General features: G+C 40.4%; 1 protein-coding gene across 1 annotated transcript in view; it reads left to right on the top strand.

Moving 5' to 3' along the window:
- LOC126195138 (solute carrier family 22 member 1-like) overlaps positions 1–5,099 on the top strand; it is a 286,230-nt gene extending 281,131 nt beyond the window's left edge. Inside the window, exons 10-11 of the mRNA XM_049933636.1 lie at positions 4,558–4,727; positions 4,864–5,099. Coding sequence (XP_049789593.1) covers positions 4,558–4,727; positions 4,864–4,948 — 255 coding nt within the window. The 3' untranslated portion in view covers positions 4,949–5,099. The remainder of the gene's footprint in view (positions 1–4,557; positions 4,728–4,863) is intronic.
- Positions 5,100–16,501: the final 11,402 nt, after the last annotated feature.

The raw sequence follows: 16,501 nt of genomic DNA, 5'->3' as shown, positions 1-16,501 counted from the left end.
AGGCTTGAATCCAGTCTCAAATCTGCTCTGACACTCAATAAGCTCATACTTTTTTCACTAAACAGCAGTGCGGCACGATGTGAAATGCTTTCCTGAAGTCAAGGAACACGGCATCAACCTGAGCACAATTGTCTAGAGCACTGTGGATCTCACAGAGGAGCAGAGTGAGCTGAGTTTCACAGGATCTATGTTTGCAGAATTCATGTTTATAGAAGAGATTTCTCTTCTCCAAGAAAGCCATAATTATTGAGCATAAAACATGTTCCACGATTCTACAATAGATTGACATCACTGATATAGGTCTATAATTGAGTGCCTCTATCCTACTGCCCTTCTTAAAAATGGGAATGACCTGTGCTTTCTTCCAGTCACTAGGTAACCTTCATTGCTCAAGCAGTCTATAAATACTGCTAGAAGGGAGCAAGTTCTTTTGCATAATCTTTGTAGAATCTTATAGGCATCTCATCTGGTCCTGACGCCTTTCCACTACTAAGTAATTGTAGTTGATTTTCTATTCCATAATTGACTATCTCAATATCTTCCATTTTGACATTCATATGACAACTGAAAGGAGGGACCATGTTACGATCTTCTGTGGTGATAAAATTTTGGAAGACGAATTCAATATTGCTGCCTTCTCTCTGTCACCTTCCGTATCAGTGCCTGTGTGGTCACTGAGTGAATGAATAGATGATTTTGACCACTTACTGATTTTACAAATGATCAAAACCTCTTAAGGGTTTTACTCAGATCAGTTGACAAAGTTTTACTTTCAAAGTCATTGAACGCTTCTCTATTTGCTCTCCTTAAGGTCATTTTGACTTCACTCAGCTTTTGTTTGTCAGCTAGGGTTTTACTTCTCTTGAATGTGAGGTGATGTTCTCTTTGTTTATGTAGCAGCTTTCTAACATGGCTATTATACCATGGTGGGTTTTTCCCATCCCTTCAGACCTTACTTGAAACATATTTGCCCAGGGCACTTTGCACGATTCCTTTTAATTTTTTCCATTTGTTTTCCACATCTTCATCCTCATCACCGAATATTTGATGCTGATTACTCAGATACTCTGAAATTTGTATCCCGCCACTCCTGCTAAACAAAAATATCTTCTTACCTTTCATAACATTCTTTATGAATCACATAGTCATAGATGCTATAACAGCCTTATGATCACTGATATCTTCCTCTGCATTAACCGATTCATTATGTTCAGGTCTGTTTGTTGCCAGACGGTCTAAGGTTTGTGACTTGGTTCTCTAACTATCTGCTCAAAGTAATTTTTGGACAAGACATCCAGAAAAAAGTCACATGAATCCCTGTCTCTGGCACCAGTTTTGAAAGCATGACACTCCAAATCTATACCTGAGGAGTTAAATCACCCCCTATTTAAACGGCATGATCATGAAAATTACTAATGATATTCTGCAAGTTCTGTCTGCAGCACTCTACCAGCAGAGCTCCTGGCCCAGGTGGTCTGTAAAAGCATCTGATTACCATTTTTGACTGGTCTTTGATACTTAACCTCACACAGATTAATTCACAATTGGAACCCATAATAACCACACTAGATTTTATTGAATGCTTTACTGCAATAAACACATCACCCCCATTGGTGGCTAACCTATCCTTACGATAAATATTACAATCTGATTCTAGGATTTCATTGTCATTAATGTCCAGTTTCAACTACCTTTCTGTTCCTAATACTATCTTTGTTTTATAACCTTCAGTAAGGGTTACTAATTCATTCTTTCTTGGAAAAGTTTCCTGTCATGTTATGCAAGGAAGAGAAGGAAACTGCAGATGAGGTGGTGAATGAGCTTCAGATGCCATTCACAGCTTTTCAGATAGATGACACTTTGGCTGAAAATCAAGATGCTGCTCAGACCATCCATGACCAACGAATCTTTGGAATCTATTTCTATTTTGAACACCAGTAGCTCTGATCTCTGTTATGACAAAACATTTTCTGAAGACTTTCTGCAGAAAGCTAACAAGGCCACAACTATGACTTTAAAGTCAATCTAGCATGTGATTTGCAGTGTGTATTATACTATTTCTTGTCTGTTTTACATTAAACAAGTTTTGTTGTGTGAAGCCCTTTTCGGTTATCATATATCTACTTAATTTATTAAGGAATTCCTGTTGTGTAGGCCGGGGTGGCCGAGCGGTTCTATGCGCTACAGTCTGGAACCGCGCGGCCGCTACAGTCGCAGGTTCGAATCCTGCCTCGGGCATGGATGTGTGTGATGTCCTTGGGTTAGTTAGGTTTAAGTAGTTCTAAGTTCTAGGGGACTGATGACCTCAGAAGTTAAGTCCCATAGTGCTCAGAGCCAACCTGTTGTGTATACTCCAAACCAATATTCACCATATTCATAAACTTGGTGGAAATGATTTTGCGTGGTGAAGTTTGGGATGTGTATCATTGCTTAACACAAGAAAATCATAATACCATGTCATATCTCAGATATCCTCCACCAAGTAAATAATATGTCTCTTGTGTAATCCAGGGTACTGCTTATTAATGCTGCTGTAGGCTCATCTTTATGTTACTGCATCGCCACTCAGGAATCATGCAATGGTAGAAATAAGCTCCCGGAATTCATGTTCACAAAGAGTTTTATTTCACACGCTAGATGTTCACTGGCAAATTACATGCGTAAAATTGAATTAACACTGTCTCATGACTGATGTAAGATTGACTTCAGACTGGCTTTAACCATGGCAGCATACAAATTGCCTCTATTTATATGATTTTAAACAGTTACTGACATTGTTACATATTAAATTTGCATATTTAACAATTAAAACTTTTATGTACATCTTCCCAAATTACATAGATATTTACATAAAATAAAAGTGAATAATTTCATACAAAGACTGGAAAGAATCTGTTTCTATTAAGACCATAAATTACATGTTTTATCATTGCAACAATATATTTCATTGATTTGCATATATTATTTTACTTACTTAAAGGATAATCACCCTATCATTTTCAGGTGAATAGAGGGATTAGTTTTATTGAATGAAAGGCCTAGATTCAATTAATTAAATTTTGTGCAAGTAAAATTTTACATTTCTACATAGTCAAAATTACAATTCCATTAATTAACACCAATTAAAACATGATATGCTATATTCGAACTGAAAAATTATCATGTCATATTTCTATTAGGGGCACAATTTGTTTTTAGCTTGATTACATAAAAATAGCTGTCTCTTGATGACTAGAAATATTGGAACTTTAATTGTTAATTACTCCATAATCACACTAACAAAATTATTTCTACCATGTGCCTGAAGTTTCTATAATGTATAAATTGTGATGGTACATCAGCTTTTAATCCAACATGTTTCCTTCATTCTGCATATTGGTGAGGCCCAACGTAACCAATGTCAAAGCTATAACTGAAATTAGTGCAAATTACTGATTTGCTGCAAAAGAAAATCTTCAGTGTATTTGAAGCCAGATAACCAGAAAAGACAAAATCAAAGCAGCAGATTAAATTGTTGTAAATCACTGATATTACAGATGTGCCCTCTTTGGGAGAGTGGGGATTAGACTGGAAGAGGCAACCAGGTCCCAAAAATGGTTGTGGTATTACACACGCCTGCTTATGTTTAATGTGAATTTCTTCTTGATTGTTATGTTCATAAAATCGTTGGCCTATAATACAAGCAGTTGTGATTTCATTGAAGTATCCTGTTTAAAGCATTAATTATTGTATTTTGTAGCCCAGAAGCATTATTATTTTCATCAAGCCAGGCTATGTCGAAAATCATTAGCTTTTCTGGTCGTGCTTGAGTTTTAGTGATAGTCTTTTCCAAAAGTTGCAGGTATGTAAGTGCAACAACAAACCATGTTTTGCCTGATTATCTGTAAGATTCCACACTCGCCTCCAATGGAATCAAATGCTGTAAAGATGCACTCAGAATAATCAGGTACTGTTCCTACTGGTGTTGAGCATACAAGGCACTTAACATAACCCCAGAGAAGAAAGTCAAAAGGGGTGAGATCAGGAGAAGGCATAGGCCAAGGGGATGGGCATCCCCTTCCAGCTATTTTCTGCCAGAAGTTATCTGTAATATATACTGTGGCCTGATGATCACAGTGCACCGAAGAAAATCGTCCTGAAACCACAAAAATAGTGCCGAGTTGCAAGGGAACATACTCTAGAAGTTAAGACAAGTCATTATCCAGGAAGTTCAAATACCATGCATCATTCAAATGATCTGGTTAGATGTGTGGTTCAATAAGTTGTATTTCAAGAATTCCAGCCCAAGTGTTCACTGCAAGTCTCACCTGGAAACTGCTCGTATAGGTCGTGCATGGATTTTCGACAGCCCAGTGGTGGCTGTGGAAACTTTATTTTACATTCCTGCATATAGGTTCCTTATATCGAAACATTAAAAATTTCATCCTCTATAATCTCCCAAATTTTTAAGATGTTATTCTGTAACATCCTGTATGTTTTGTTTTCATACAGCATTTTTATTGTTCATGATTAAGTGAAAAGTAAAGTACTGTTTTCAAGGCTTCATTTCTGTTTCAGGAACAAAGAGATACTAAAATGCTATTCCTCTTAGTAGGGATAATTGCAACAATAGCAACACTTTGTGCTCCATCACTGTCTGAATATATATGTTGTCCGATAGATGTGAAGCAGAACATGTTTCCTCCCTTGTGGAGGAAGTGCAGATCTTCCATAATAGACTCACCCCTGTGAGTATCCTTGAGAAATTTTGTGCACCTATTGCTAAATATATTTTCTTAGATACCAATATCTTCAGTATTTCATTGTTACTAAATTGTATTTTCTGCTAAACTAACATTCTATTTTTGCATTGCTGTCTTACAGGAGCCAACTATTCCTGGTAGAGAAAACAGAAAGTCACACCAAATACGACTCCTCCCTGTCATACACTCCACTTCAGCCAGGATAATGAGTGCTTTTGCAGAAAAGGATTCCATGTTGTATGATATGGGTTAGCCAACCACAGTATTCACAAAGATGAAACTATTTCATGTAACATGATTGTGTGATGCATACAGCCCTACACTTTTTAATCACTTGCAATAAAGTGGAAGCAGATATTTGCACTACTGTGTAGCTTACTATGTAGCTATAAGTGTCATTGTTATAGAGGAAGTGGAAGTTTGAAATTACCACAGCTGTTAAATATAACATGCTATGTGGTAGCTACAAATAATTACAAACAGTACTCATTATTAAATTTTAATGTTTGTACTGAAGAGAAACTACTCACCTAACAATAACATTTTTTTGTACAAATACCTTGTAGATGCATCATGGATACCATAGACAAAAATGTAGGAACAAATGTCACCATGCTCAAAATCATCTCAATAGCCAAAGATTATCTGATTAAAAAAGCATATATATGTATTAATTATTTAACAAAATTTAATGGATGGCAGGAGTAGTCTGTGCCGAAGAATTTTCTCAAGAGAATTTAATAAGTACCTAATGTGTATATTATGTAAATATAATGCATTAATAGTGTATCACAGAATTGATGCCAGGACCTCAAACATGAATAAATGATATTTCTTTTACAATAAGAAATTGTAGATTTTTATAACACCAAATACCTCAGCTTCATTTTATGGTACTAAATTATGGATTTAGAGGTCTTCCTGTGTAAATAATTGTGCACAAACCCAAAATCCTGTCATTTATAAGTACTTATATAGTACTGGGGGAAATCACACTTGTGTCATAGTTGTCACATGCATGCATAGGAACATTTCTAGCAGTGGCTAGTGTAATTGCTGAAGCACTCTCATGGAAGTATTTGTGGTGATTACTGTGTCAAAGTCCCAATACAGGCACAACTATAGGCAATGCTAGTGCATGTGGAGTACGGTAAAAAGAAAGGCACATTGAAAAACCAGTTGCATGTCAAAATCCCTCATGGCACAGTATACAGCAGGTTCTGAGCTATATAGTAGAAGACAGTGATAACAGCCTTACTACACAATACCTGAAGCAAACAGGCACAGCAAGAATTGGATGCCAAGCGCCCACACTTGATTTTAGACCTGCTTATGTATATATGCCTGATGATGGGTGGACCAAAAGGATCACGTAGTACTATGGGCGTGGCTCAGGGACATGCAGAAATCTGTTTTGCCCTTTTTGCTGTATTTACCTGGAGCAAATGTCAGCATTAGGTTTAACTGTGGCTGGCATCTTCAGTTTCTGCAATGTGTGATTGATTGTACTTGGGGAACAAGGAGTTAACAAGTACCCCAGAAGCCAGAATCTGCATTAACATCAGAGCTTCTCCAGACCCCCACCCCCTTTCTTTCATTCCCATTCTTTGCATCTTATAGCAAAGGCCATTAAAAAATTCACATTTTATTCCAGCTTCCTCTTATTTAAGGCAAATTTTGCTGGGAAATTATTGTCAGATTCGTTGTAAGTTAAATTTTGACAGTTGGTTAGTTTACCCAAGACAATGCACCACAGTCAAGAAATCTTTTTACGATCTTTCATTTGTCAAGAATTAAGTCAGATACAAACTACTTTAATGAAGGACCTCCCTGAGTAGTGGGAAAATGCAGTTGCTCATATGAATGATTTACGCAGTTCGTTGTCCATGGTTAAAAGTAATATTAATGGCAACCACCCATAATTACTCAGCCAGGTGAGACAGATACCACCACAGGTCAATACAGCAGAGAGTACAGAGATGATACAGGAAGTTTAGCTCGTAAGAGTTATAATCACTCAGCTTGTAATATGGAGGCAATACCCTCACTGTCATCAATACTTTTGGAGGAAATTTTGCTGCAGTGTAGGCATCTTCAGGTCTTGATTTTAGACCTGCTTATGTATACATGCCTGATGATAAAAGGCTTTAAAGGTTTCTTTCTTAAAACTTGGACAGAGAAATACAAGAGTCAGTTTACTACTGCCTACATGCAAGCAGTCACACCATTTTGGGTGACAGAAACCACTGAGTACTACAAAACATATGAGAAATTCAAAAGAGGTTTCCTGGTGAAATTTTGGTAGAATTATGTTAAGGAACGTCTTCATAAAGAGGATTTTAATTCTGAACAATATAACAGCAGCTTCAGGAAATACTTTGAATGTGACCTGAATAAAGACACTAAGGGATTAAGGACATCAGCTATCAGTGGGAACTGTTATACATCAAGGGGACAAGTTGACAATTTATGCCAGTCTGGAATTTGACTCCCGGTCTCCTGGTTACTAGGCAGATGTGCTGCCTGCTGTGACATCCAGACACAGTGGTCACTACAAACACACCTCCTGTCAGAACCAAATTTTCAACTTATACCACCCACTAATCCAGGTCCAGCAAAAATTTTCAGCTTGCCCCACTGATATAAACAAATGCCCTCTGACAACTATTGTGTTTAATTCCATTGTGTCTTGATTCATAGAGGCTGTAGGATCAAAATGGTGCCTGATCTATCGGACATGTCTGGAACAACAGACACTGCATATACATTACCTGAACAAAATTCGATATTGGGATGAGGCCATTTCATAAGTGATTTACTGAGAATACTGAAAGCTAAGTGAGTGACAAACATAAGAGAGAAGTTGGTACTCAACACAAATATAGAATATTTATGTATATACTAGACTCAAAGATTTAATACATTAGGATTCAAAATACAATGGCAGTGGCAGTAAAGGTGTGAGACAATCTGCTGTCTCCAGCATCCATTCAATCAGGATAGAAATGTTGATTATTGTGGCCGAGGTGCAGCTTCACCCCAACAGTGTGTAATACAAGACTAGACCCCATATAGTCAAAATTCACTGCCCTATAACAGGGGGCGACAACATGACAAGGTCATTTTAATCCGCACCCCTCCCCCCCCCCCTTGCTCCCCCACCCTCCCCCAGTTACTAATGGTTCATCAAACTAACTGTGATCACATATGGGCAAATAATGCAGGTTGCAGAATGGAGTGGGGGTAGCAATAGTAGTGAATCTTTACACATGTTTAGGTACAATTAGTGTGGCAACATAAGAGATGAGCTCTTGCAATTCTCTTGATATGTGCAAGAAGCAGAGTAAGGAATTAGTTCAAGCAGCTGTCAATTGTACAATAGAAGGCACATCAACCACTATCATACTTGACACTGGAGCCATGGCAAGCATTTTGTCCAATAATGAGTGCCTGTGCTGTGTCAAGTCTTGTCGATTTCACTAAGTCGCCCACACATAACAAGAGGACCAGGAACTCCAAAGTTTCCTAAACAATGCAACATCTGCATTAGAGTTTCAGCTCATCAGTGTTCCTGAAGAAGATATCAAGCTGTACTACGATGTCTCACAGAGAAGATTTTGTCATTTCCTAGCAGTAGAATTTCATAGAGAAGCCTTCGACAGCCTACACAACTTGTGTCACCCTGTAGTCTGTCCAGAACTTCACCTGTCAATGAACTGTTTTGTCTGGACTTGGATGGGAAAAGACTGCCACGGGTGAATACATACATGTTTGAAATGTCAACATTGACAATGTCTGGCCATGTGCATGTGTCACTCGGTGATTTCTCCGAAACAACATCATGTTTCGCACCCATGCATATAGACGTCGTAGTACTATCTACATCTACATAGATACTCTGCAAATCGCACTTCAGTACCTAGCAGAGAGTTCATCAATCCACCTTCAAAGTAGTTCTCTATTGTTTCGCTCATGAACAGCACGCAGAAAAAACAATTTGAGGATCAGTGCACTCTATTAGCAATTGGAGCTCTGGTACTTTTCCAACACAGCTATGACAATTTACAACTGTTATACCAATGGTTCCTAGATCTACATCCTTACTATGTTTGACGCAGATTCTTTGTGGCTGAAGCACATTTTGTTTTCTCCACAACCCTTGTAAAGACTTCAATAGCTGTGACCTATATAAGAGGATTTTTTCTGTTTTTTTTTCTTGCTTTCTTCCTTTCTTTCTTTTTTAGTAGTTGTACTTGAGTTTCTGGTGATATATCATAGTGTTTATTTTATTCTATAATGTAATGAGCAACTGTTTGTTGAAAATAATAATATGCAACTGATATTATTACCATTTTGGGCATTAATAATTAGGTTTTCTTGTCTATTGAATATGAAATATTTTGATTCTTTATCATTCATTGCATTAAATTTGATTGGAATGACTTTGTAAAGTTAAATGTATACTAAGATATTGTACAAGAAGAGTGACAGCGATCAGAATATCGATTGCGAGGGTCGATCAGTGTGAGTAGAGCATGTGCTGCACTCATGTTTGTACCGATGAGGCGGAAGAAGGTTAAAAGTGTGCTGACTATGTCGTGTTGTGAAACAATCTGCGCAAACAAGACTGATTAATGATAAGATACATTTCTGCTCCTTCCTGTAATGGAATGTAAATGCATTTAAAGTGGACAGAGATATTGGACTGTGTAAAATCGCCAAATGAACTGTGTCGCTAAACTATGACAATATAGCTATGGACAGACGACATTGTAGTTACAGTGTTCTGGAAAGAACTGTGTTCGCTGTGACTGTGCTGTGTGCATTTTAAATACTTAATAATTTCAATGCATATTCGTGCCGTGACTGACTACCGTGTCAATCAACCGTTAATTGTGCCACAGGCATATAGAAACTTTATTAGGGGTGTGCATGTTACCGCCAACAGTGGCGAGTTCGTGGTCATGTTATTCACATGGTAAATGAACGGACTGTAATTCTGAAATCAAAATAACTTTAAAATCATCTTCTGAACTGTGTTACTTCAATGTTGTGCAAGAGAGACATAATAAACCACTCATGCAAAGCTGAATGTTGGCAACAACTGTAACAATGTCCAATTATCCAGTGGCTTATAATACACCACTGATGAAGTTGTCAATGAGTGGAAGGTAAAATTTCACATGAGATAACTCATCTGCAGCATCTACACACAATGGAGCTGATTTTAACATGCTGTCTGCAACGATAAGCTGCTGATGAAATTGCACCTCACCACCTGCATCGTAACAGATAAGGTTAGCTGCTTTAGCTCTCATCAAAGACTAAGACAACTATTAAAATTGTAAACTTTCTATTTGGAACTTGTTCAAAGAAACTAATTATTAATTTGATTCTTATTTAAAATAAATGTTATACTGTCGAAATTTTCTTATTAATGTAGACATTGTTGACCTCCGTTAGTGTAGTTGTTTCCAATCTTATACCTACTTCTTTCATTCGTAATTTTTTAACTGCTGCCATTGCCTGTTATTTTAAGTATCTTTTGGTGAGTGTGAATCGTGTGCACCATAACTTCTGTGAGTGAATTTAATGTGCAATTATTTAGGCATAGTATTTGTTCGAATTGTGGTGTCTGCGTCAACAGAGCTGCCTACACCTTATTGGTGCAGTACACATAAATGCGAGTAAACGTAATAGCAAGTATCAGCCTGAGCACTGTGTGTTCACTTAGAAGTAAATGTCCTATTGCCACATCCTCGTAACCACAAATGCATGCATTTGTACCATAACTACATATGCAGAGATAAATGTTAGGCAAAATGGTCAATCTTTTGCTAGTAGAAATCAGGGAAAGTTTTTTTTCCACACCACATCAGATTTGCAACGAACGGGGTTGACTCACTGTTCTATGGTAGTGTGACGAAAATTTAGTGGCAGTCTTGAGTTACAGTTACTACATATGGCTCGATTCATAACTGAAATACATAACATAACAGATTAGGTCTTCATTTTCTTAGCTATGTGCAGATGGAACACTACACCCTCCAACCTAAAAAACTGTACATTCCACACCACAAAGCTCCTGATACCCAAGTAACTACTTGCTGCATGTAATGGACTCCTATTCAGGGCAGGGCCAAAACTCCACCATCCTATGGCATAAGTTGAGAAATCTGAAGCCTACACACTCCCAAAACCGTCTGAGCCTCTAATTTAGACACTCCATTCGACTCTGTCCTGTTGTCCTGTTGACTATGGTGCAAATGGTGAGTTCTGCTTTCATCTTGCAAGCAAGGCTAGCACCCTTTACCATTTCAGATAGCCACTTGAAACCAGACACAATCTCTTCTGATCCAAAGTGACACATTATTCGTACCAACATAAACCACCTCGCTGCACCCTGTGGCTCTTCATGGCTTCCGAAAGGACCTGTTCCACATTTGGAATGACTCCATCCAGTATGCATACGAAGTGCACACTGGCTTTCTTCCCCTCCTTGGTAGCCATGTACCAAAGGAGCCCCATAACACGCGTAACACTGGAGCTCCCTGTTACCAACAATCCCACCCTCTATGACTGCCTGGATCTTGCAGGCTGTGGCATTCCCTCTGAAACAGGGCAAGTGATTGCGTCTGGCTGAGCCTTCTGCCACCGAGCAGTGCGTCAGTAGTGCGCAAGTAGCAGCAAGTGGCTTATTTAGCGTTCATATAAGTGTTGTAGTTAAATTCAAAATTTGTTTGAGTGTTCTTAGCGCACTTGTTTAGTTAAATCCGTCAAATCATTGTGTAGTTTCGTATTTAGCAGGGGCAGATTTGCATTTTAATATCTGTGACGTGTAAAGTCGCGTAGTCGTCTGTTATTTATTTCTTTCAAATACTCTTTGTACGTTACTGACAGTACAGTTAGCCTTCTGCCGCCGAGCAGTGTCAGCAGTGCGCAAGTAGCAGCATTACTACATTTACTAGGTAGTTTTGTATTTTAATAACCGTTTAAATTTTGTGTCGAATTGTTTGTGCTTTCTGTAGAGTAGTTCAGACGTTCTTTGCACAACAGTATTTAGCATGGATAGGGACTGCGACTGCTGTGTCCAGATGCAGGCTGAGTTGGCATCCCTTCGCTCCCAGCTTCAGGTAGTCTTGGCTTCAGTCACACATCTTGAGGCTGTTGAATGGGCATCACTCTCGGGGCCCGGATCAGGGTTTGTCGGGGATGGCCAGCTCATCCCATGCATCCCCTGATCGAACTACAGCTGTGGCTGCCCGGGATACTGCCCACATTAAGACTGACCCCTCACCTGTGGTAGAGTGGGAGGTCGTCTCGAGGTGTGGCAAGGGGTGAAAGACATTCCAAAGGGCTGAACCAGTTACAGGCTCAGTCTCCGGCTGATACTGATCTTCGGCCAGACATGGCTGCTTGTCCTGTTCCAGAGGTTGCCCCTCAGTCTACAAGATCTGGGCGGTTGCAGAGGGTGGGCTTACTGGTATTTGGGAGCTCCAACATCAGGCATGTAATGGGGCGCCTTAGGGATATGGCTGCAAGGGAGGGGAAGAAAACCAATGTGCACTCCGTGTGCATACTGGGGGGAGTCATTCCAGACGTGGAAAGGGTCCTTCCGGATGCCATGAAGGGTACAGGATGCACCCATCTGCAGGTGGTCGCTCATGTCGGCACCAATGATGTGTGTCGCTATGGATTGGAGGAAATCCTCTCTGGCTTCCGGCAGGTATCTGATTTGGTGAAGACTGCCAGTCTCAGAGCTGAGTGGAGGGTCTGAACCAGAGGCTGAGATGGTTCTGCGACCATGTGGGCTGCAATACCTCGACTTGCGCCATAGGGTGGTCGGGTTTCGGGTTCCGCTGGATAGGTCAGATGTCCACTAAACACAGCAGGCGGCTACACGAGTAGCACGGGTTGTGTGGCATGGACTGGGCGGTTTTTTAGGTTAGATGGCCTTGGGTAAGTACAGAATGGGCAACAGCCTCAAAGGGTGCGGGGCAAAGTCAGGACATGCGGGGACCAAGCAGCAATCGGTATTTTAATTGTAAACTGTCGAAGCTGCGTTGGTAAAGTACCGTAACTGCAAGTGCTGATAGAAAGCACTATGGCTGAAATCGTTATAGGTACGGAAAGCTGGCTGAAGCAAGAGATAAACTCTGCCGAAATTTTTACAAAGGCACAGACGGTGTTTAGAAAGGATAGATTGCATGCAACTGGTGGTGGCGTGTTTGTTGCTGTTAGTAGTAGCTTGTGGATAGTTCCTGTGAATTATTATGGGTGGAGGTTATACTCAACAACCGAGCTAGGTTAATAATTGGCTTCTTTTACCGGCCTACCGACTCAGCAGCATTAGTGGCAGAACAACTGAGAGAAAATCTGGAATACATTTCACATAAATTTCCTCAGAATGTTATAGTCTTAGGTGGAGATTTCAATTTACCAGATATAGACTGGGACACTCAGATGTTTAGGACGGGTGGTAGGGACAGAGCATCGAGTGACATTATACTGAGTGCACTATCCGAAAATTACCTCGAGCAATTAAACAGAGAACCGACTCGTGGAGATAACGTCTTGGACCTACTGATAACAAACAGACCCGAACTTTTCGACTCTGTATGTGCAGAACAGGGAATCAGTGATCATAAGGCCGTTGCAGCATTCATGAATATGGAAGTTAATAGGAATATAAAAAAAGGGAGGAAGGTTTATCTGTTTAGCAAGAGTAATAGTAGGCAGATTTCATACCTAACAGATCAAAACGAAAATTTTTGTTCCGACACTGACAACGTTGAGTGTTTATGGAAAAAGTTCAAGGCAATCGTAAAATGCGTTTTAGACAGGTACGTGCCAAGTAAAACTGTGAGGGACGGGGAAAACCCACCGTGGTTCAACAACAAAGTTAGGAAACTACTGCGAAAGCAAAGAGAGCTTCACTGCAAGTTTAAACGCAGCCAAAACCTCTCAGACAAACAGAAGGTAAACGATGTCAAACTTAGCGTAAGGAGGGCTAAACGTGAAGCGTTCAGTGAATTCGAAAGTAAAATTCTATGTACCGACTTGACAGAAAATCCCAGGAAGTTCTGGTCTTACGTTAAATCAGTAAGTGGATCGAAACAGCACATCCAGACACTCTGGGATGATAATGGCATTGAAACAGATGATGACACGCGTAAAGCTGAAATACTAAACATCTTTTTCCGAAGCTGTTTCACAGAGGAAGACCGCACTGCAGTTCCTTCTCTAAATCCTCGCACGAACGAAAAAATGGCTGACATCGAAATAAGTGTCCAAGGGATAGAAAAGTAACTGAAATCACTCAACAGAGGAAAGTCAACTGGACCTGAAGGGATACCAATTCGATTCTACACAGAGTGCGCGAAAGAAATTGCCCCCCTTCTAACAGTCGTGTACCGCAAGTCTCTAGAGGAACGGAAGGTTCGAAATGATTGGAAAAGAGCACAGGTAGTTTCAGTTTTTAAGAAGGGTCGTCGAGCAGATGCGCAAAACTATAGACCTATATCTCTGACATCGATCTGTTGTAGAAGTTTAGAACATGTTTTTTGCTCGCGTATCATGTCATTTCTGGAAACACAGAATCTACTCTGTAGAAATCAACGTGGATTCCGGAAACAGCGATCGTGTGAGACCCAGAAAATATTAGATACAGGCTCCCAGGTAGGTGCCATTTTCCTTGACTTCCGGAAGGCGTTCGATACAGTTCTGCACTGTCGCCTGATAAAGTAAGAGCGTACGTAATATCAGACCAGCTGTGTGGCTAGATTGAAGAGTTTTTAGCAAACAGAACACAGCATGTTGTTCTCAATGGAGAGACGTCTACGGACGTTAAAGTAACCTCTGGCGAGCCACAGGGGAGTGTTATGGGACCTTTGCTTTTCACAATATATATATAAATGACCTAATCGATAGTGTCGGAAGCTCCATGCGGCTTTTCGCGGATGATGCTGTAGTATGTTTTGCGAATACATAGAAAGAAGGATTCTTCATTGTATTATTATGTGATAGCAGAAGAAACACTGGTAGCAGTTACTTCTGTAAAATATCTGGGAGTATGCGTACGGAACGATTTGAAGTGGAATGATTATATAAAATTAATTGTTGGTAAGGCGGGTGCCAGGTTGAGATTCATTGGGAGAGTCCTTAGAAAATGTAGTCCATGAACAAATGAAGTGGCTTACAAAACACTCGTTCGACCTATACTTGAGTATTGCTCATCAGTATGGGATCCGTACCAGATCGGGTTGACAGAGGAGATAGAGAAGATCCAAAGAAGAGCGGCGCGTTTCGTCACAGGGTTATTTGGTAAGCGTGATAGCGTTACGGAGATTTTTAGCGAACTCAAGTGGCAGACTCTGCAAGAGAGGCGCTCTGCATCGCGGTGTAGCTTGCTGTCCAGGTTTCGAGAGGGTGCGTTTCTAGATGAGGTATCGAATATATTGCTTCCCCCTACTTGTACCTCCCGAGGAGATCACGAATATAAAATTAGAGAGATTCGAGCGCGCACGGAGGCTTTCCGGCAGTCGTTCTTCCCGCGAACCAAACGCGACTGGACAGGAAAGGGAGGTAATGACAGCGGCACGTAAAGTGCCCTCCGCCACACACCGTTGGGTGGCTTGCGGAGTATAAATGTAGATGTAGAACAGTGTCAGCCACAGACTGCACCTGGAACCCATTTATCAGACTAAACGGGGAAGTCTTTCGCAGCCTGTCGTGCTCTGAGATGACCTTCCACTGCCACTCAGCCATGGGTGAGGGGTCAACCTCAATACGAGCAGTAAATGGGCTGCCCACCACTGTGAACTGATAGGCAGCAGACTCGTTGGTCGTGCTAGAAGTCCAATGGATCCCCACGGCTGGCGCACAACAGTGATGTACAGCCACTGCAGCCTCAAGCTGTATAATAAACAAGGCTGGAGCTGAGAGCGAAGTGTCAGCAACTTGGCCCGCACCTGGGCGCAGCATACTAAGGACCATAGGAAACTACACTACAAACACTGTCGACACATGCTATGAGACTCTACTGTAGACACTGACGAAAATTCAAGAACTGTGTCTTATAAATTAGATTAATACAGAGAGATTCAAAAACTGAACTAACAAAGCACACAGGTGGGACTAAGTAATTCGCTCCTGGTTAGGAACTTGTAAAAGTCACAAAACCGATTACTAGCCGACAGAAGCGAAAACGTAAGAACAGTGTATATTTAAATATTAAATTATCATATAGAAGTTCAAAAACTAAACTACCATAGTACAAAAATGAAATTATATAATTCGCTCCTGGATTAGGAACGTGTGAAATGTCACAAAAGTCGGTTGCTTCCCTGTTGCTGCTGTTTATCGAAGGCCAACAATACTTGCTTAATACTGTTGATCGTTCTAGTCGCTGGCTGAAAGCGGTGTCAGCAAACACTATTTCCGCCTCTGCTTTTGTGTCGGTGTGGTTATCTAGGCTTGGTTGCCCGATGCACATTACTACGGACTGCAGCGAACAGTCTGAGTCTGACTTACTCTCACAGCTCGTAAAGTTCTGCGGATAAGTGCACCATAAGACCACTAGCTATCATCTGGCGAGTAAAGGCATGATTGAGCGATGGCACCGTGTCTTAAAGCTGCACTATTGTGTCAGGACACTAACTTGAGGACCGCTCTTCCAATAGTTCTCTTTGGTCTGCAGAACACACACAAGCCACACATAGAATCCTCGTCAGCAGAACTTGTTTATGGTGAAGTATTTC

The sequence above is a fragment of the Schistocerca nitens genome, chromosome 7 (assembly GCF_023898315.1).
Source record: "Schistocerca nitens isolate TAMUIC-IGC-003100 chromosome 7, iqSchNite1.1, whole genome shotgun sequence".
NCBI lineage: Eukaryota > Metazoa > Arthropoda > Insecta > Orthoptera > Acrididae > Schistocerca > Schistocerca nitens.
Note: the sequence above shows the minus strand (reverse complement) of the source record. Positions and strands in the feature narration are given on the sequence as shown.